Here is a 22,683-nt window from a genome sequence, read left to right as displayed (position 1 = left end):
ATCATCTGCAGAATATGATGATACAATGAACAGGAAAGTGTTTGTGGTTTTTGCCCGAATCCCCGAAGCTCTGAGTTAAATCTTATCCTTATGGCTAAAGGGTTCCTCTGTTAGCGTCTGTTAGTGTCTCCTCTGGGGCTACAAGAAGTGGATGCTGACCGTCATGGATTTTGTGTTCTACTGAATGAAACGCTAAATATGGGTGACTCACGCATACAGGCAGCACCTTTGCCCTGCCCGCTGAGCCTGGATAGAGCAGCGGGAGCTCCCCGGCTGCATCCCTCTGCTCTAGGGGCTGCTTGCCCACATGTAAAAGTTGAGCCACTTTACTTATGCAGGCCTAGACTGACAAGCCTGTCCTATGGAGGAGCAGTTACATACTATACATGTTAAAGGTCCGTATCCCACAATACCTTGTTCCAGGTTAGGAACTGAAATAATCCATCCTGCTCCAAGAGACCTTCAGGCTGCTGTAAATGCCCCTGCTCATGGGCTTGTCCTGGGTTGGAATGTCAGCAAAAATTCACACCCCTCACTGACATACTTATTTCGGTCAGATGTGTAAGTGCAGAGCAGCCTGCAGTGCACGTCTCCCATGCTTAGACCCCTCTCCCACTCCGGCACCCTGAGCCTTCCTGCTCTCCACGGCCTTCCGAAAATCTTACTTCTACTGTGTCTTATGCTGGCAACTTCCAGGCCCCTCTGGCTGCTGCCTGCCAGCACCCAAATGCTCCAGTTCCTTAATATTAAAAATCACAGCAAACAAACCACCAGCAAGAAGCTGCCAAACACAAACTGTCCTAATGCCACCCTCACCTCATGATCTAACTTAGGTCCTGATCCTTCAATCCAGTCTTCTAGCATGGAGCCCTGTGCCCCCAAGAAGGCCAGTTGGGCCTCCTTGCTAGTGGATCCAACTGCAGGATCAGGGTGTGAGACTGTGAACTCTTCTGGACAGGGACGTCTACTGTGTGCGGTAAAGCTCTGGGCAGGACCGGCGCTAGGGGTTTGAGCGCCCTAGGCGCACGGCAATTTTGCCGCCCCGCGCGCTGGTCCCGCGGCGCCGGTGGAGCTGCCACAGTCGTGCCTGCGGAGGGTCCGGTGCTCTGCGACTCCAGTGGAGCTGCCGCAGTGGTGCCTGCAGACGGTCCACCGGAGCCGCGCGAGGAGCCGACCGTCCGCCCGCCCGCAGGCACGACTGCGGCAGCTCCACCGGAGCCGCGGGACCAGCGAACCCTCCGCAGGTGCCACTGTGGCAGCTCCACCGGAGCCACCTGCCGCCCCCTCCGGCAAAACGGAGCTCACCAATTATTCTGGCGCCCTAGGCGATTGCCTAGGCTGCCTAAATGGTAGCGCCGGCCCTGGCTCTGGGCCCTCTTTGCGGTGCTGTAGAAACACTGAGTAAAGGCTGGATGTACAGACCACTTCACACCTTCCTCTGATGTGAACCTTCACAGCTGTTCTGCAGCATTACACAACAGCTTTGACAGGAGGAGAAGAATCCCCTGTGAAACTGAAGCTGCAATGGGGAATTTTTTGTAGGTAGAATGTAATTACCCGAAGTGGAGCACCCAGCCTAAGTCTTGTCCATAGGATCTTTAATTACTGGTTATGGTCAGGACCTCAGTGCCAGGTCTGCCATCCTGGGGCTGCAGGACACCACCCTGGGCCATTAGCTGAGCACTGCTGGCTAACAGGGAAGAGCATGATCATCTATTCCATGTTGCAACACCTGGGTTTTTCTGTCGACGGCCATGTCTGCCAGCAGAGCTATGTCAGTCTGGGGCGTGAAGAGCTGTGATCCATGGCTGTGCCAGCAAGAGCCTGAGTGCACACACCAGCAGAACGTTGCTGTAGCAGTATAGCTTGTTCTGCTGCCGTGTGTGTGTGGAATGAGCTGTACCGTACACTCCTGACCATCCAAGTAGCAGGTGGGTCACAGACTTTATTCAGATAATTGGGAGGTTGGATAATCTACAAGGCAGAAGCCATTCAGCAACAGAGTGGCCTTCCCCATGGCTAAGTGCTCCTCCTCCTCGCAGTCCTGATGGGAGGGAGGTCTCTTCATAGAATATCAGGATTGAAGGGACCTCAGAAGGTATCTAGTCCCACTCCCTGCTCAAAGCAGGACCAATCCCCAGACAGAGATCCCTAAATGGCCCCTCAAGGATTGAACTCACAACCCTGGGTTTAGCAGGCCAATGCTCAAACCACTGAGCTATCCCTCTCTCCTATTATTTGTGCACCACTGCATTATCCAAACCCCTTCCTTGTCTCCAGCGTTTAATTGCTGCACAGGGCATGTGTCTCATGCTGGAGGACAAGAAGGGATTTGGACAATGGGGTTTTGGTTAAACGGGGAGTTAGCTGCCTCCACACTAGGAGTGCTTTGTCTTGAGTGCAGGGGCCTGCCTTAGTTGACCTGTTACAGTCCCTTCCAATCATAAACGTCTATAAGTCTGCAGTACACTGGTATTCGTAAACTGGTAACGTGCTCCTAGTGCAGACTGGGCCAAAGTATTGACCCAGACCCAGTGTTGTGCAGTTGCTGACAGATAAAATCTTGGCCTGAGGTGGTGGCTCCTGGCCAAGCATAGAATGGATGTTATGCAAGTGACCCTTCTCAAGCCAGAAAATTCCTCAGCACCACATGCTGTTTACAGTCTGTTACTGCCAAAAGATGCACCCTCCAAAGATTAATCTCCAAAGGTCCTGTCAGCCGAGATGGCCCCAGAAGCCTTCAGAATCAGGAGCCAGCACAGACTTAAACCTGACATTGGGGAACCACATATTTCCCAGTATCAGAACTCCAGGCCACGTAGGCATTTAATCCAGTGACACAAGCTCAGCAGACTGGCAATACACACCGGTGATGTGATGCTAACAGAGGCTAGCCAGTTGCCTAGGGCGCCAGAGTACCCCAAACTAAATCAGCCACATCCAGTAACTAACTGATGTAGAAGCAACGTAGCACCCTTTCTCTGTCTCCTTAGCCTGGGAGACTTACAAAATCACCCTGAGTCTTCACTAGCTGAGACTGCTTCCCTAGTGGCAAAGAAATTGATTTTAAGATAATTGATATTCTCACCTACTCCACCAGTAAGTGATTGGTGACCAGGAGGAAGAGATGTTGGTGTTACACAGGATGGAGCTGTGTAAGCTAGTACAAAAATTGTCTTGGACTCTTTGAGCACATGAAGGCTGGGGTGTATCGAACAGCTGTTTTCTGCCCCTTTTCTCTGCCTTTCTGGCATTTAAGAGTCTGCATGTATACAGTAACTAAAACTTGAATTAACCCCCCACCCCTATATCCATGCTTGTACAGCCATGCCAGGGTTTTCTGCCCTTCAAGTCACATCAGCAAGGATAGGTGTGATGCAGCTGCATTGATGATGGAGTGCAGCCTTCTAAAGTATGTAACATGTAATGGCTTATTCCCGAGCTGGCTCTCGCTTAGTTACAAAAGTAACTTCTAACTGGGGCAGGTGTGGCAGTTTTCTGATGGGAGTGACTCCTCACTGCTACCAAAAATGTGAAGCACAATTGGTGACCTATCTCAATGGCCACGATGGGCTGAGAACATACCAGCTTCACCATATCCTGCTACACAGTGGCAGTGCCAGGCTCACGGCTTCCGCGGGGAACAATGCCCAGAGGTCATGCAGCATGGCCTGGTGAGAAGCCAAGCTGTGTATATGTACATCACGGCTCTCCAGGTGCCATTGTGCACATGAGGCCTGGCATTCTTCCTCCCTTCTGGACGTTAAACTTCGTCATGGAGCAGAAGGGGGGCTGACTGAGGTCATACTCTTGGTTTCATCCAACTAAATGGAGGAGAGGCTGGGAAAGGCCCCACCTTAAGAGCATGGCAGGTAGTGAGCCGGGGGGGACGGTGGGGACGAATAGTACCACCCTGGCTGCATAGGAAAGTGGGAAAGCCCTTGACATGTTTCATTTAGAATGTCACCCCACAAAAGAAAAGCATGTTTCAGTTCCTGAGTTTTGTTCTGGCACCAGTGGAGAAGCATTGCAGGCAGAACCCCAGAGAGTCCGCTGTCCAAGGAGCCCTACCTTTCTCGCTATAAATCACAGCACATTTACAGTGTTAATGAGGTGTAACTTCTGGGAAATAGTCACCTGATTGCAGCATACACCTTTGGCAAAGCCCCGGAAGGTGGAGGGGAGTTTTTGTTTGGATTTGGCACAGAATTTAATCAGGAAGGTGGAAGAAGGTATGCCTTGTGGGAGAAGGTGCCTCTTCAAATAACAAGACATAGTTATTTATAAAGAGGACCCAGGCAGCCAACCCTTTGCCCTCAGCACTTCATCCCTTCAAAGCAGAGCCTCTACCTTGCACAAGATAAATCAATTCCACGATAGTAGCTTTGGGTTTGTCTGTATGGTGGAGTAATGTGCTCTGGGGGATGTGATTTCTAAAGTGTGTTAATTGGTCCATGTAGACCAGGTGTAGGCAACCTATTGCACGGGTGCCGAAGGCGGCATGCAAACTGATTTTCAGTGGCACTCACACTGCCCAGGTCCTGGCCACCAGTCCGGGGGGCTCTGCATTTTAATTTAATTTTAAATGAAGTTTCTTAAACATTTGTAAAGCCTTATTTACTTTGCATACAACAATAGTTTAGTTATATATTATAGACTTATAGAAAGAGACCTTCTAAAAACATTAAAATGTGTTACTGGCACACGAAACCTTAAATTCGAGTGAATAAATGAAGACTCAGCACACCACTTCTGAAAGGTTGCCAACCCCTGATGTAGACCCTGCTGGTAGTTAAAGCACTCCAGGGAATGTGCAGTACGCACCAGTAGGGACCACATGGACCAATTAATGTGCATCACAACGCGCTTTAGAAATTATAGCCGCATGGTGCACTTTACATTAGCCACCGTGTAGACAAGCCCGAAGAGTCACTCCCAGTTGCTGAGCAGTTTTGAGTTGATCCCTTGTTACAGATGTAACGGGCTGGTATAGAGCAGGCCAGGGAGAGCGAGACACCGCTCCCTTGTTCTCAGCAATGACTTCGGACAGCCAAGCAGAACAACACACACATCCATTAACTAAAAAAAACAGTTTATTAAAAAATATATCTTTCCCTGTTCTTTGTTTCCCAGCCTCTCTGCTGGTAAATAATTCAGTTAAAAAAGAGTCTTGTATTGCACACTTGGAAACATCTTTGTTCTCACTGTTAAAATGCCTGATTCATTTGACAACACAGTACTCTGAAAACCCAGGAGGTGATGCTGGCCCAGCACACATCCCTCCTAATACTCCCACAGCCCACTCTACTCAGCTCCCAGGAGGCCATGGCAGGAACCGACTAGGAAGAGGGAGATTGAGTCATGGCTGGACGCGCACCCTTCCATATAGAATGCACTTGCCAGGAGTGTGCTCACCTGCAATAAACTGGGCACACGAGAGAAGACAATGAGCTGCAGCCTTCACTCTAGGGTCGCAATGAGAGTTTTGCTGTTGACTTCAAGGCGGGCAGAATTGGGCCGTGAATGTTCTCGTTTTATGTTCTCGAGGCAGGGAAATGCCAGTGATTCGGGCTAACCCATTCTGAGAGAACGGGCATGAGCAGTGACCTTTTTAGAACCAATGTTTGAAACCCAGCGACTATTTTCATCTCAATTCAGTGGGTCACAGCTGCAGGTACAGTGCCCCCTGGCCAGGACGGAACTAGTGGTAGGACCCAAGGAGCCTGTGCACAGAGGCTTGGCATCAGAGAGGGCAGTTCCATAGGGAACTCGCTGCATGCTAATGGACAAGGGGAGTTTGAGGGCAACACGCCTGGGGATGGGGTCAGTATATCTTCTGCTCACTATTCCCCACTGAGGCTGGGTCTGGGTACAGGAATTCCAGGGGGCTCTGCTGCCACTGTGCCCGGGAGTGGGATTCCTCTTCCTTCCTGGCTCCTGAGATGCTCCCCAGAGCACAGGCCAGTTCTTCGGGCTGTGTGCGGGCTAAGGGTGCCAGCCTTTGAATGGTACTTCCCAGCAGAAGGGCCCGGCCCATGAGTCAAATGACTGCAGCATGAAGAGGATTCAGTTGCCCTTTGAGTGCTGGAACCTGAGTGTGCCAAGGGCACCTGCACTGTAAGTGGGATACTTTGGGGCTAGTGTAAGAGTGGGTCTGACTGCTGCTTAAGGAGCGCACTAATTGCTGTCTCTGGTCATTATCCTGCTCAAAATTAGACTTCGGGCATTTTAAAGGAAGGGCTGGGCTGAGTCTAGCTCCCTTTTACTCAGGCTGAGTAGTGCCTTACTCCAGGAGGAGTTCGACTGGCTTTCAAGGTTCTCCCCCAGGCTAAGGAATTTCTCTCTTGGGCTGTGGTTGGCAGAATCCTGCCCGCTCCGTGTTTAGCTGAACCGGTTAGAATCTGACCCTACAGTGGCATTTTCCTTTCCTCTCCCCACCATCCAGTACCTGCATGGTTTTAATGCTTTCCCCAGAGCTCCCTCTCTGCCTGCCCCTAGCCAAGTAGCACAAGCCGTCCCAAAGGCCTGGGTTGTTCCCACATATCAGGCCTGGAGCAGCTGTGGGGTTATGCTGGATACGCCCGCTTCTCCTGAGGCGTGATTCCTACCCAGATGAAATGGGGAGGGTGGTGGCTTGTCTCTGTTTGGCAAGGCCCATCACGGCTCAGTTCTACAACCTGCACAAACCAGCGTCAGCAACCTTTCACTGGAAAACACCAGGGACTGGGACCTGGCGTTACCAACCACTGCTCTGTGCTGGGGGGCTGAGTCTTCCTGCCTGCACTCCTCCCAGGGCTCTGAACCCTACCCAAGAGTCCCTCAGTGCTCAACCCCAGACACACACCTCTCGCTCCTGGACACCCGGATTACACGTTTGGTTCATTGCCTACTTTGGCCTCTGGAGGAGGAGATAAATACTGTCAATGGCTCCTGCCGTCCAGCGTGTCGGGCAGCGGGTCTGTGAATGCAGCGTCTAGCTGCAAAGTGCTGTAGTTGGGCGGCGGAGTCCTGGGCCTGTGATTTTCCTGGGGCAGTGGTAAGCGAAGGGCAGTGTTAAAGGTGGGCAGGTCCTCGTCGATGCACGCGGGGTTGTCGTGGCCCTCTTTGGCTGGAGCGTTAACCTGAGGGGGTGCTGCCTTTCGGTCATTCCACCATTTCTTCGCCTTCTGGCAGTAGCGCCGCATGACGATGAAGAATGAGTCGATGAAGAAAACTTCGATGATCTCAATGACACAAACCACGGAACAGCTCATCCAAAGGCCCAGCTGGCCCCCGAAGTTGGAAAGAAGAATGACAATCTGGAGGAGAAGAGAGTGCAAGGTTACGCCGGACCCAGCCAGGCCTCCCTGGGGGCCGGGACAGCAGCAGCCGGGACAGCAGCAGCAAGAGAGGAGACAAGCAATCAGCGTCTGTCACAAGGTGCCCAGGGGCAGGGTAACTAGACACCATTAAAGGGACACAATACAGAGGAGTCTGGGTGCTAAAGTGAAGGTGAACTGTAACGGGCACGTCTCTAAGCTTCCTGCCAGCTCCTCTCTCACTTATGCTTTAGAAATATCACCTAACACAGAAACAGAAAAGTCGCTGACACTTGTCTCAGGGCCGTTCCTAGAGGAGAGGTGCCTACGTGACAGAGGACAAGGACTGAATGGGCCAAGGAACCTGAGCTCCCCGCATGCCTCTGGAGAGGGTAGGGACAGGACAGAACTGGGGCACATTGCAGGGCACTGTTTGGGGAAGCTTGTCCTGCTGCTACCTGCACTGGACCCATTCTGGGTCTAAACAGACGCTTGCAGACGTCAGAGCTTACGTTGTTGGCGGGATTCTCGGAAATAAATCTCTCGTTCAGGTCTTTGTAGAACACCACGAGGTTTGCGAGGTCCGTTCTGGGAAGAGAGCGAGAACAGGTCCTGGCTTTAGTCAGACACCAGTGTGAGGCTCACTGAAGAGTGATTTAAAGAACCAGTTGGACGGGTAGGGCCAGGCCCCTCGAAGGGAGCGTTCTTTTCTATTGCCATTGTTAGGGTTGCAGCAATTGTATCTGAACTCAGGACACAGGCTGGAAATACACAGGGGGAAACTTACTTGTTCAGCATTTTGTTGATTTTCCTGCCCTTTGTCCCAGGAGAGGATTCGAAGCATCCAGTCCTTGGAAAACAAGAAAACAATGCAACTGCCATGAGCACAAGCCCAGGGAGCCTGGGACGCGACAGCTCATTTGGCCCAGGTTTCATTCTAGAATGCCATGATTGTGTGGTAGGGGATCTCACGCTATCACCAGGGGGGGATCTCGCAGACCCAGAGAGACTGACCCCCAGGGGACAAGTTTCCAGGTTAGCTGGTGAGCTTCTTGGCCAGGCTGTGTCCTTGTATCTGGGTATGGGAGCCTCACACATTGCAAGTGTTCAGATCCCCTGGTCAGGAGCACTAGGCTGATGCTCACAAATACAGGAGGGGCCTCTCACTTCCAAAGCTGCACCTCTGGATTTATCTGGTTCCTGTTGGAGCTGGGAAGCTTCCCCTCCCCATTTTGTTTGCCCGTGTAACCTCATCTCCCCATCGCTGAGAAATCTGGGCTCACCCCTCCCTTTGGGGGGAGGGAAGCCCTCACTGAGGCTGCAGGGAACCCCTGGAGGATGTGACACAGCAGCAGGAGCAGGAAAGCCCCAGCCTGACAATGATCCTGTGGTCCGAGGCACAAGGGAACCAAGCCAGCCGGACGCAGCGCCTGCTACCCTCACTGTGTGTCTAGGCTGGCTGAGTAAGCAGAGCAGAACTGGGAGCTCACCTCAGAAACTGAAGATGGCCACTGGGCTAAGCTGGTGGTCAGCGTCCATTCCTTAAAGCTGTGGGAAAAGAGGCCTGGTGTTAGCTGTAGGTCTGAATTCCTGCATGAGGAATGTTTCATTTCTTGCCTATCTGGCAGCAGGACTTACCTGCAGGCTTCTTTGCAAATCTGCTGACAACCCAGCTGCTCCTTCACAAACTTCTCATGCAGCTTGTAGTAGCAGTACACTGCAGAAAGAGAGCACAGGGTAACTGGCTGGGGAAGCCAGATAGAGAGTCTGGGCTTGGGAGACCTGTGTTCAATTCCTGGCTCCGGAACAGACTCCTTTTGTGCCTTGGGCAAGTCCCCTCTCTTCTGAGGGTCTCATTTCTCCCACTACAAAGTGGGGATAAATACTTCCCCTGGAAAGACACGCTTCTCAGGGCAGGGCAGGCTCTTGCTAAGCATCCGCACAGAGTTTAGCACAGTGTTTCTCAAATGCAGCCACCAGAGGCTTTTCTTGTGGCCATAGCCTCCTTCACTGTGATTTGGGGGGGAGGGGAAAGCAGCAGCCCCTCCTCCTCCCTGTTGCTCCTGGATGCATGCCCTGGGGCTGGTTGCTGGGGTACCAGCAAGGGTTTGGGCCCCTGGAGACACCTGGGCAACGCTGGAGGAGCAGGCAGCTGGTGAGTTCCCCACCTTCCTAGGGGCGGTGGGGCTCAGGCCTTGGGCTCCAGCCCTGGGGCTTTGTGCTCCAATCCCAGGCCCGTCCTCCAGCCACAAAGCTTCATGCTCTGGGCCCCCGCTACCTCCCCTGGCCAACCACCCTCAGTGCCCCCTTACTAGCTAGCAGTGAATAAGTTACGATGATTTGGACGTATCTATGTGCATATTTGTTTGTTTTTCCTAACGCTAATTAAGTATTTTAGGAAAAAGTGTGAGAGTGATCAAAAACTAGAGTTGGTGGCCGCACTCTGATTGGCCACCAAAACGTGTGTCCTGAGAACCCCTAACACAACAGAACCCTGGACTCAGGCGGGGCCTCCAAATGCTACCAGAGCACAATCCAGTAGCGTTCCGAAGTGTGTAGCTGGGATTTCAGAGACACAGGAGCTCTTGCTAGCAGAGAGCTAATCTCTAGGCTGAGCAATAAAAGCTGGCAAGGGTGCCCGCATTACTCCAAGACAGATTCACCTTTCCTCCAGCCCGGCTGGGCTTGCGTGGGTGGAGATTTCAGTGGCGAATAGTGCGTGTGGTAATGATCTAATGCCAGGGGCTGAGCTGGGCGTGTCTGTCAGGAGCACATTTGGTGGTTATAACTAGGCGGTAAAGGAGGCTGTGTGGGGACTTTACTCGTGCTGTGAAGAACTTACTCCAGTTGGGGTATTTCTTGTAGTTGCAGTACTCTGCACCAGGAGGTAAGGGCTGGGCATACTGGGCACAGCCACAGGTATCCACCATGGCCCTCTGGAAACAGGAATGCAGGCAAATCTGCAGGGAAATAAACCAAGAGTTGGGTTTCTATGAGCCAACAAATGCGCAAGGATGCCTGGGTTGCTTCTAGGTTCTGCTACTTACTGCTCCATTCCAGAATGGGTTGTCAGTGGGAACCAGCAGAATCTAACATTTCCAGCTGGAATTTGCAGTAGGTAGGGCCCCATCTTCAGTCCCTACCAACTGCAGTGCAGGGCTCTGTGCTTTAATGAATTAATCCTACTGGAGGTCTGTGTGACCTCAGCTGGCATCACATCACAGGGGGCTGCATTTTTATATTTGATAAAAGAAGAATCAAGCCTAGGTGCCAGATTTGCAAAAAGTAGCAATTAATATAAGCGCAATGGGAATTATCATGGAGGAAACCAGGATGCCTGATGCTTTCAAGGCGGAGCCTATTACAGGAGTCATGCAAACCTAGTGGAAACTTTCTTTGTAAGCGTTCTGCTGGTTGGACACAGGTTAGATCGTATCAGTTATTCATGGAGTCTTATCTGACAGGGGTCACAATTTCAGGTTTCAAGGGTTACACTAAGCAGCAACATTTCTTTGGCAAATATTTTCCAGTCCAGCAGTGCCAGAGAATTTCATAATGAGCCAATGTTCCTGCTATATGACAAAATCCCCAAGGCAACTTCAAGATTCAATCCCTTTGGAACAAAACCCTAATTTTAAAAGCACTACAGTATTTTACAGCTGTGCTCCAAAGCATTTCAACTGGAGCAGAGCTTCTGCAGGGTTGGGGGCTAGCACTGCAGAATACGGCGCTGTTTGTATACGGGGATCGCCCAAACGACCGAAAAACCAGAGGAAGAATCTCGATGGGGCTAGAAAGCGCGTCTCTCTCACCAACAGAAGTTGATCCAAGAGCAGATTTAAAAATTTATTAAGATACTGTTTAAGGGAACAGTACATAGTTTATACACGGAAGTTTCTGATTATCAGGGAATTATTACATCCCCCACCTTGCCTCTGACAAAGCAAATGTAACGGAGCTTTACCTGGAGCGAGTAGCTCTTGTTGTAGAGGTTCGCTACTGGAATGTCCGTGCCAGTCTCGGTGCAGTCGCTGTACGGTTTGCTTAGCTTGTGAGACTGAGTCTGAAACCAGAAACCCGAATGTTCATTTGAGATACCCCAGCAGAGCTGAAGGAAAGACACCATTCAGTGCTGCTTATTGGACACCCTGGGATCAGAGTCCTAAACAATAACAATGATGATGCAGGGTTGAAGCTACTTCTGGGCTGTGCCCCCACCGTATAGTTTATGAGAATTAGCCTGTAGGACATAGGCTGCTTTTGTGGAGGAGATTATGTGGCTAGAATTGTTCTTAGATTCTTTATTAATTACATTTGACACCTCCATGAGATGCCTCCTGCCTCAAAGCCATAATCTTTTCTGGGCGTTCATCTTTCCCCATTCTGTCTCCTGTGCCTGGAATAAGGGGCCTCCTGATTGAGGGCTCAATACTGATAGGTGTTGAGTATCTTCAACCTCTCCTGAAGTCAATGGGAGTTAAGAGCACTCAGCAACTTGGAGGTTCAGGCCACTAGTGCACTTGGCTACCTCTTACCTTCTTCCAACTTCCCTGCTTCTGCCTAGCCTCTCCCACTCGCCCACCCACCGACAGTCCTAAAAGAATGCCTGGAGATGTGCACCAGATCTCAGGAATACTCATTCAAACGTCTGTACATCCATACTCTCTGCCCATACCGTGTCTGACTTGGCCATAGATCCTGCAGTCAGCTCCAGGAACACAGACCCGGCAAATGGGCTTCATGTGGGTACAGGGGTCTGTGCTAGTAGATCTGACTGTAGGACCAGGGCCCCTGAGGGTAAATTCCTTGGGGCAGGACCTGTCTGTAAAGCACTATGCACAGCTATGGGGCTGTAGAAATTCCAGACCCCAGCAACCCTGGCTGTAGTCACTTGTGCAGTCCAGCTCCATTGCTTCAATCAAAGACTGAAATTACACCTGGAAGGGGCAAGGAAAGACACTGATTCAGTCTGGAGAGAGCAAGAAGAGACTGGTTGCTTTTGAAAATTCATGTGAAATGGCTTTTAAGTGTCGCTGTTTCAGTTCCTGGAAGAGATCTAATGCTAGGAATCCTGCCTCGCAGGATCTGCTACTGGGTCCCTTTGCTTGTCTTGTCCTTGGCTTCTGAGAGCTGCTTTTGGTAGAATTTCTGCTGTGGCAATGTGCTCCTTTTCTGTCATTCCTGCACTGAAATAACATTGCTCTGTGTGTGGACGAGGGACGGGAAATATTACCCACGTCCTGGTTTAGGACATTGTGGGCAGTATATTTAGAGAGGTGGGAGGGTCTTGGTGCATCTACAAAAATGCATGTACATCCATTATGTATCCAGACACCCACATTTGCAAAATACCAAGTGCCCGTGTACAAGCCCATCTGTGCACACACATGCAGCTGTGTAGTGGCATGAGCATTTCAGTGGATGTGTGCACTGGGCTCTCCTTTGCATAACTGGATGCATGTGCAGGATTGATCAGGGTGCCCCGAGGAGACAGTGTTGTGGGGGTTGCATGTGAAGCAGCCAGTCTGTGACAACCACAGATCGCTCTCTATAAAGGCTCTCAGAAAATGTCAGGCTCGGATGCTTCCTCCTCTGATAGTCACTACTAATATGGCACCAAGATGTAGTTTTTATTCTGAGATGAAGAAACTGGAAGCGGGATTCTACCTTCTCTGATACATCCCAATGCAAGCAGCCTGTCTGTAAGCTCTTAAACCCAATTCCAAGGAAATTTATTGAATCTTATTTTTGTGTATTGCAAAAACTACCATATTTCAGGGTATTCAAAGTCTAACCACCTACACATTCAGAATATTTGCAACGGTTTCCTGTTAACCAATGTATTGATTATGAGAGGGCACTTCTTCCGTGTCAGAGTTTGTGTGTCAGTCTTTTCTGTTTGAGTGACTCTCTTATTCACTGTGCACCAAGTCTTGTCCTGTGACCAGCTGATGCCAGAAATCTACTGCTCCAAGACATGGCTCTGGGACTTTAAGGCGGTGTATGAGATAGTTGAGGAATGCCAACGCAAACCATGTTTTTCAATAAATACAGTTGTTCCAGTAGAGTTTTGCTAATGTGATATGTGGAGTTGTTCTTATTTTATAGGCACAAGACAAGGACATGGGGGATAGGTAGGACTGGGAGATATTTTAGGCCTCTATAGATCTAACCCTCTGCTGCTGCTTACTCATGCCTGCTTTTATAGAAACCTACCAGCCTCTTTGAGAAGGCTCACTGTCATATTTTTAGACACTGTAAAGTCACTTGTCCCTAATGCTTATCCAGACACCTGGAAGATAGTCATCTCGATGCACATTTGAACCTATCAGACTTTATCCTACTGTCCTTTCTAATGCATGGACTATCAGGGCAGGGCACGCCCAGCCGCTCCAAATAAGCAGCTTTGCTGGGTGTTTGTGGTACAGTGAACAGCAGAGAAAAGAAAAGCCCAAACGATTACTTAACTGGTCCTCGAGATTAATGGAGAAGTTTGTCTCTTCTGATGGCACAGCTTTAGCTTCTCTGCAACAGGCAAAGGCCCCTTAGGACACTATCACCTACTGTACACTGAACTACTTTGGGAAACTCCCAGCACCTTATTTCAGCCTCCACCCTACCCCCAGTGATAGCAATGGTGGGAGATTCCCCTTGGCAGGGTCTCTTCACAGCCAGCCCAGCAGGGCAGGAAGCATAGAACCCAGCTAGCCAATCAGAATAGCCAGATGTCAGAGTTGTGCTTTAGCTCGTCTGCTCTGGTAGCCAAACCACATCAGAACCTGATCTGACCACAGCCACGTCTGTACTGTGCTACAGCACGTGAGTTAAACCAGGGGTTTGATGGTGCGGATAGCGCCTCAAACGTTGTAGAAAACATCAAAATCCTGAAGAAATCCACGGAATAAAACCAGGGTCACCCGTAGGTGTGGGATTCCCACAGGCCTGATTTCCAACAGCTCTCACCCCTGAGCAATGAAACGTGGCTCCGAAGAGTGCTCTAGCACAGGTCAATTACAGTGGCTCTCTCTCTGGCCTCATGCTTTCAAATGCGCTTTAGAGAGCCAGGCCTGGGGCATAACTGTGCCCTCTCAGCTTTCCAGGATGCTGAGAGGCAGCAGCGGGATCTATTTAACACAGTTAATACAGTGTTTGTAAGCGCTACCGTGAGCCTGAGGAGAAAGATCTCTGCCACTCACAAAGTGCATCCCAATGGAGGTGGCCGTTGCAGTCTCAATCTCAGTCCCGATATCTTCAATAAAGGGATATTCATGCTGGTTCGTGGACATGATTTTGGCTCCGGTCCGAGGTCACCAGGAAGGGATTGTAATCAGCTTCCTCTATGTAAAGAACAACCTGCAACCCTGCAGAACAAAGAAATAGCATTGATGGGGTTAAAAAAGCTTTAGCCCTATCTGAGGGAGAGTCGACCAGTCTATGGTCACTGTACAATCTTCTTCAATTTTAACTGTCATCAGCTGTTTGGACTGAACATCTGGCTTCAAATGGAATTGTCAGGATATCATGTGGGTGCATCAATGCCTGTCCAAGCACTGCTGCAGCTAATCTTTAGCATCCAGCACAACTAATAAAAACTAGTTGTGATAACTTAGAATGTAACTGAAAACCTATTAAAAACCAAGTTACATAACTGGGGAGGAATAATTTCAGGTGGAAAAACTCTAGAGATGCAACAACATTCGATTCATGTGATTTGGCAACAGATTGAGGAAATGTTCATTTGAACCAACACAATCAGATAACATGTCTAGTTGTCAGTCAACCCCCTTAGGATCCAGTTCCCTGAACAATCTGCTTTCCAGTGTCTCTACTAACTTGGTTCCCTTACCGTACTCGCTGCCTCCTGTAGAGGTGGTCAGGACTTTTCCGTTTTCTCCACTATTGAAGGTGTAGCAGTTGCCATGCAGTGGATGATGGAAAGGGGTGAAGTTTCTAAAAGAGAGCAAACATTTTTTTCATCCTAGGCTCTGGTCTAACTGCCTGTCGCAATGTAAATTACTCACTGGATCTCCCATCAGCCTGACAGGAGAGATAGCAAGTGGGTTTAACGGGTGTTAAGGGTCCTAAATTAGACTGTTTGTTACTTAAGTGATGAGGCTCAATGTACATATTCATGCCATATCGCTACATAAAACAGCCAACAAACATGTTACAGTCCCAGGAAGAGAAGTGTGTGCACTATTAGGGTATTCAGTCACTAACTTCAGAGTGGAGGTAGCCTTGTGGCACCTGAGAGACTAACACATTTATTTGGGCATAAGCTTTCGTGGGCTAAAACCCACTTCATCGGATGTATGGAGTGGAAAATACAGTAGGAAGATATATATACACAGACAACATGAAAAAATGGGTGTTGCCATACAACTATAACAAGAGTAATCAATTAAGGTGGGCTGTTGTCAGCAGAAGAAATTAATTGACTTGTCTCGCTAGTTGGTATAGCGGCTCCCATCTTTTCGTGTTTGGGGGGAGGGATAGTTCAGTGGTTTGAGCATTGGCCTGCTAAACCCAGGGTTGTGACTTCAATCCTTGAGGGGGCCACTTAGGGATCTGGGGAAAAAATCTGTCTGGTGATTGGTCCTGCTTTAAGCAGGGGGTTGGACTAGATGACCTCCTGAGATCCCTTCCAATCTTGATATTCTATATCTTCCTACTGTATTTTTCACTCCATGCATCTGATTAAGTGGATTTCAGCTCACAAAAGCTTATGCCCAAATAAATTTGTTAGTCTCTAAGGTGCCACAAGGACTCCTTGTTCTTTTTGCAGTCACTAAATGAAATCCTGGTCCAGAATTTCTCCCTAAGAGCACACTAAGTTAGGCTGGTGAGTAGTTTTTGTGCACTTACCTTGTGTCACAAGATATGCCATCGAAGAAACATGTCAGCAGAAGATCCTCAGCGGAGTAGCCCATATTCACTTTCGTCTCCAAGGGTATTTGTGCCATGATGTTCATATAATGCAGCTTGTACCATTCTTGAATAGCATTTACCCCAGAGCTGAATGTGTAAACTGCACAGTCACTGCTGTTGTTTGGATCACACTAATAATAATAAAGGAGGAAAATGAGTTTCAGGTGAGGAAGACGTGGTGTAATTTTCCATTGAAGGGTTTGCAATATGATTTCTACTGAAAAATGCTACTCAAGCAGGAAGTTTCTAGTTGCAAGAGAAATAAAAAAAAGAGAAGATAAATGAGGTATGATGGGATACATAAACCAAGGAAGAAAATGGTTCCTCTTCAAAAGGTCCTTGGTAGACCTCGTGTTGAGAACTGTGTGCATTCTGAAGGCAGATCAGTCTGGAAAAGATACAGAGGAAACAAAGTGGCCTTCCCTGGGAGCATGGACATCAGGAACTGAATGTGTGTAACCTTAAAGAAGCATGACTGGTGGAGGCTCATCATGGGGGATCTAAGAAATGTCCTCTCCAGTGTCATGGTTGGCAATAAAGAGGAAGCATTTTAGGCTGGATTTCAAAAAGGACTTTTTCTTCTAGAGGGTTGTGGGCATGTGGAATAATCTGCGGGAAGCAGTGGATGGACATATTTAAGGAACTGGTGGATGAATGTTTACCTGCTGAAAACTGCACCCTATGTCAGGGGACTGGATTTGGAAGATCTACAGTACATGGGTTTCTCCATCCTTGAAGGTTCTTTGTATCTCTTCCTCACTAAAGCCTCAATTAACTCTTGAAAGTTTATCATTTCCCTCCAGTGCTACACTTGTCATCTCCTCAAACAGCGGTGCCTGCCCTAGCACATCCACTCCCTCTGCCAACACCTCGCCCAGTCACCACGTGGGAATGGAACTCACCAACTGAAAGCCCACGACATCCTGTGGATCCCCAGTATTCACCATGCTGGAACCTTGGTGAAAGACACTGGTCTCAATTTTCCGTTTATTGCCACTTGGAATCTCAGTCACAGTCTTCTTAGAGAGGTCTTCGAACTTTAGCAGAGGGATTCTTTCAAGAAATTTGCTCTCTGTAGCATTCCAGTCACCTGCATCCCGACGTACCTTGGATTTGCCCTCTGAAAATCCGTATAAGGTCTCCAAAGCATTTTTTGTCTCTTTGTCCAGTTCAGACAAGTGCTCTTTCATTGCACTATACCTACATTGGAGAGAAGGTAATAGGAAATAACAGGCCATATTCTCCCCGTGTCACCCTGCTGGACTACTCCATGCAGTCCTATCCTGTCCTATGCATTGTACAATGAATAGCTTATTATAGGGAACAGCCAGCTCTTCCTCACTCTCCTCCCTAGACTGACTTAGTACTGATGCTTCACTTCATATACTGTCTGGAACTTTTATTCACACAATTAATTTGAATTGGCTTGGGTAAAAGCTGGATGGTAGAGATTGCCCATTGACTGAAGGACTAGGAACAACAGGCCATTATAAACAGCAACAGACTGAACTGTGAAGAGGTCACTGTAAGGTCTGAGCTTCTTTAATATCTTAATTAATGAGCTGGAGAGGCTAGAGAAGGCAGTGACATATGGTAATACATTGAAGAGGAATTTCCAAAACTAGAGAGAGCAGAAAGATGGACAGGAAATGGAGAAGATTTATCCTGGGGACAATGCAATCTGAAGTGCAGATCCTCCATGGGCAGGAGAGACCAGAGAGCAGGAATGGCAGAGGGACTGGGATGGGGAGAGGGACAGCAGATTATACACTTTGGTAGAAAAAGAACCCAACGCAATTTTGGACAGCATATGCCAAGGCGTCCCATCCAAGAGAGAGGAGATGGCAAACTCTCTGCCCCCCGTTGGAGAGTGTGTGCCTGGAATATTAGTTAGGCCTGAGCTCTCCATTACTGGAAGGATGGCGTTCAGAGAGAGCCCCAGGAACGATCAGGGGACCCGGGGGCTGACTTGTGCAGAAAGATAAAACGAGCTAAATGCATCTAGCTTGGCTCAGCACAGGTAAGTCAAATATGGCTACAGATGTCTGCCGAGTGTAACCAGCTAGGAAGTAGAGGTGCAGCATTTGAGGGTGCTGTGGGAAGGGGGAAGAGATAACAGTAAGGAGGTGGAATTAAAGAGCAGTGGTGTCAGAGCAGCAGGATAAGCTTCCTGAGGGGCTTAGTGCTGGAAAGAGTTTTGAGGAAAAATTATTTAACAAATGTCTGAGAAACACTTTCCTTGTGCCCTTTGAAAACACCCTGGCTGTAATGGTGTGACTGCCATTTATACAGCAATTAGCCACCCCCAGACCCCTCATGGCTTACTTGTAAGGGTTGATGTTGCAGATGGTGACAGCGGGGAAAGGCAGCTTCTGGAATTGCACAGTGACTGAGACAGAGGCCGTGTAATAGGACACGATGAGCTCAGCACACTGCCACAGGATCAGCCCCACGGCGCTCAAGGTGAGCAGGATCCAGATGAACCTGCGCAAGCGTCCTCTTGATACCACAATACGCCGGCAGCCATGCGTATTGGTGTTCATGCAGTACCAGCGCATCAGCTCCACCTGACTGTTGGAGCCTGAGGGCCAGTCACCGGCAAAGTCTTCTTGATCTTGGCTTTGATCATCTTCCCAGGAGCCATGTTTAACTCTACACATGGAGGATGACAAAATATTGTAAAGAAACAAAGTGAGTGAGGTAATATCTTTTGTTGTACCAGCAATGAGTGAGAGAGACAAGCTTTTGTGATCAACGGCTCCATGTCTAGCTGGCAGCCGATACCAAGTGGAGTGCCCCAAGGATCAACCCTCGGGCCGGTTTTGTTCAACATCTTCATTAATGATCTGGAGGATGGGATGGACTGCACCCTCAGCAAGTTCACAGATGACACTAAGCTGGGAGGAGAGGTAGATACGCTGGAGGGTAGAGATAGGGTCCAGCGTGACCTAGACAAATTGGAGGATTGAGCCAAAAGAAATCTGATGAGGTTCAACAAGGACAAGTGCAGGGTCCTGCACTTAGGACAGAAGAATCCCATGCACCACTACAGGCTGGGGACCAACTGACTAAGCTGCAGTTCTGCAGAAAAGGATCTGGGGATTACAGAGGACGAGAAGCTGGATGAGAGTCAGCAGTGTGCCCTTGTTGCCAAGAAGACTAACGACATATTGGGCTGTATTAGTAGGAACATTGCCAGCAGATCGAGCGAAGCGATTATTCCCCTCTATTTGGCACTGGTGAGGCCTCATCTGGAGTATTGTGTCCAGTTTTGGGCCCCCCCCACTACAGAAGGGATGTAGACAAATTGGGGAGAGTCCAGCAGAGGGCAACAAAAATGATTTGGGGGCTGGGGCACATGATTTACAAGTAGAGGCTGAGGGAACTGTGTTTATTTAGTCTGCAGAAGAGAAGAGTGAGGGGGGGATTTTATAGCAGCCTTCAACTACCTGAAGGGGGTTTCCAAAGAGGATGGAGCTCGGCTGTTCTCAGTGGTGGCAGATGACAGAACAAGGACCAATGGTCTCAAGTTGCAGTGAGGTTTAGGTTGGATGTTAGGAAAAACTTTTTCACTCAGAGTGGTGAAGCACTGGGATGGGTTACCCAGGGAGGTGGTAGAATCCCCTTCCTTAGAGGTTTTTAAGGTCAGGCTTGACAAAGCCCTGGCTGGGATGATTTAGTTGGGGATTGGTTAGATACCTCCTGAGGTCCCTTCCAACCCTAATTTTCTATGATTCTATGATTTTGCATTACAGAGTTCTTCTTCAGGTCTAGGAATAGGGTTTCCAACTCTGACTGAAGCGATCCTGTGAGATTCCCCTCCCCCTCAACATGGTATAATGTCATTTTCTTAAAATATCCTATTAAAATCTTCCAGATTGCTTTCAGCAGTCACCAGGAGATCAACACCAATTCCAGGAGACTCCAGGCCACTCCTGGAGGGTTGGCAACCCAGTCTGGGAAAGGTACTCTGTATTTTACAAGGGCACTTCCCTAGGCAGACAGCGGTCTCTGGAGGGCACTCACAAATCTAGCAGAGGCAAATGCAAGCTCATTTATCTCTGGTATTTCTTGCTTGCTCCCTTTGCTAATTCTCCAGGTGATCAGTGTTAAACTAGGGCCCCCAACCTTAGAGGTCATCCGCTTGCCCTGCACCAAATTCACTACAGGCTCAATCCTGCAAATACTGTTGATCTCAGTGTTGGGGTTTACTGACATGAGTAAAATTACTCTTACGCAGAAGTGTTTGCAGGATTGGGTCCTAAGTGCATTTCCAGGGCAACAGACACCAAGCAGTTGCAAACAGCATAGTGACACGGACATAGCAGCTTACGCTGCCAGGCTGGGAAGCACAGACCTCTGCTTGGAATAGAAACTGCTGCAGTTACAGAGATGGCAACTCAGAATTACTGGTACTAGCCAGGGAACGTGAGCATCTAGAAAGTGTCCTGGGGCACTGATCATTTTGCTAAATATTTCCCAGCTAGGAAGTGTCACTGTAAAATACATTTGTGCAAAAAATAGCAAAACACTTTCCCACAAATGACACATTCTACAATTTGTTCTTATTGCCGATTTGCCCAAGTCTCTTGAATTCATAAATCTTACAAAGGAAAACCACAGGATTTAAAACCAGACCTAAATACACGCACACATGCAAATCTCCAGTAATGTACAAAATGTTAGAAAAATGAAGTTTACTCAAGAAATAGGAAACCATCATTTTGTACACACGGACACGGGGGCCAATTGCAAAAGATTTAATCAAGTGAGCAACTTTACTGGAGCAGTCAGTCCCATTTGAGTTAATGGGGCTACTCAGATGAGTAAAGTTACTCAGGTGCATGAGTTTTCCCAGGATCAGGGCCATGATTTGTAGCAAACCAACGGTCCCTTGGCATTTGAAAGCGAAAGCCAGGCAGGTGCCTTTCCCGTGTGGTTTAAGTTACTCATTATTGCCAAGTGTTTGCTGATTTTAAGGTGAAAGATTTACACTTATCTTCTACCCAAGTATTTCTAGGAAGTGGAGCTGAAGCAGCTGTGGGAGGCACCAGCCTCACCTCTCTGCTAACTGGGGCTCTCCTTTATCACCCCCTGCCTGAGGCTCACCTGGCCTCCTTAGGCACAAACCTTTGTGCAGAACTGGGGTGCGCCAGACCTGCAGGATTATCCTGCACTCCTCCTGGCAGTGGGTTTTGCCTATGCAAGGAGGGAAGAACCAAGATTCCTGCTGGGAACCAGCGGTAAATGGGCGCCGTCCCCCAGTCGGTGCTGGGACCCTTCGCTCACGGACAGAATGACAGGCTGGAAAGCTCTGCCATGCCCCAGGGGTGCGCCAGCTCCCCAGCCAGGCGCTCTCAGCCCCCAGCTGCTCGGAGGCTGCGGTAGCTGCAGAGACAGACTCGCTTTTAAAACGCTCCGGTGTTTCCTGGTGGCTCTAGAGCGGGGAGGGGAGCTGGGGACACGGGACCCTGTGACCGGGGGGCGGCTCTGGCTGCCCGGACATGGGAGGGGGCATCGCAGCGCCTGGCGCAGGCTGCCCGGCTCATCCCAGCGCAGAGACGGGAGGGAGCCAGCGCCGGGCCGGGAGCCACAGGGCGGAGGAGATGCAGGTGGACCCTGAGCGCCCAAGGACGGACAGGTGCGCACCCCCCGGGCCCCGCTCTGCTCCGGGGCCCCCATGGGTCCCTCCCCCCGGACCCTGCTCTGCTCCTGGAGCCCCTGCTCCCTCCCCCTCGGAGCCCCCTGGCTCCCTCTCCCCGGACCCCGCTCTGCTCCGGAGCCCCCCGGGTCCCTCCTCCCAGACCCCGCTCTGCCCCTGGTCCCTCCCCCTCGGAGCTCCCCATGGCTCCCTCCCCCCGGACCCCGCTCTGCCCCGGGACCCCGCTCTGCCCCGGGCCCCCCATGGCTCCCTCCCCCCGGACCCCGCTCTGCTCCGGCTCCCTCCCCCCGGACCCCGCTCCGCAGCCCCCCGGTCCCTCCCCCCGGACCCCGCTCTGCCCCGGGCCCCCCATGGCTCCCTCCCCCCCGGACCCCGCTCTGCTCCGGCTCCCTCCCCCCGGACCCCGCTCCGCAGCCCCCCGGTCCCTCCCCCCGGACCCCGCTCTGCCCCGGGCCCCCCATGGCTCCCTCCCCCCGGACCCCGCGGCGCTCTCACCTCGCGTGTCTCCCGGCCGGGGGGACTCCATGCGGCGGGTGCTGCGGGCAGGGAGGCGGCAGGTGTCAGTGTGGGAGGCGAGCGGCGCGCTCCGACCGACCCCCGCGGCCGCCCAGTCTCAGGTTGCTGCCCCGCCTCTGCCCGGCCCACAGCGCCCCGCGGCGCCCCCTGCCGGCAGGCCTGAGCACAGGCCTTGGCAAGGCGTCGGGCCGGTCCCTGCGGAGCCGGTGGGGCGGCAGCTGCGGGGAGAGGGGCGGGCGGGCTGCAGGCAGGGGGCCCTGGGGGGCTGCCCCCCGGTGG

The 22,683-nt window shown here is 50.4% G+C and overlaps 1 protein-coding gene across 1 annotated transcript; it reads right to left on the bottom strand.

Annotated features, from left to right (window-relative positions):
• Nucleotides 1–5,118: 5,118 nt before the first annotated feature.
• On the bottom strand, nucleotides 5,119–22,467 carry SCNN1G (sodium channel epithelial 1 subunit gamma). The gene is given in 16 exon segments (XM_050968597.1): nucleotides 5,119–7,298; nucleotides 7,811–7,886; nucleotides 8,086–8,117; nucleotides 8,119–8,148; nucleotides 8,789–8,846; nucleotides 8,937–9,015; nucleotides 10,141–10,258; nucleotides 11,263–11,361; nucleotides 14,495–14,599; nucleotides 14,601–14,659; nucleotides 15,145–15,248; nucleotides 16,164–16,357; nucleotides 17,129–17,426; nucleotides 18,552–18,790; nucleotides 18,793–18,878; nucleotides 22,384–22,467. Coding segments are annotated over 16 exon segments (1,986 nt in total). The 5' UTR covers nucleotides 22,415–22,467; the 3' UTR covers nucleotides 5,119–6,920.
• Between the last annotated feature and the right edge of the window lie 216 nt (nucleotides 22,468–22,683).

Source organism: Gopherus flavomarginatus, chromosome 9 (assembly GCF_025201925.1).
Source record: "Gopherus flavomarginatus isolate rGopFla2 chromosome 9, rGopFla2.mat.asm, whole genome shotgun sequence".
Classification (NCBI taxonomy): Eukaryota; Metazoa; Chordata; order Testudines; family Testudinidae; genus Gopherus; species Gopherus flavomarginatus.
The sequence above is the reverse complement of the archived record's forward strand: the minus strand, read 5'-3'. Positions and strand labels throughout refer to the sequence as shown.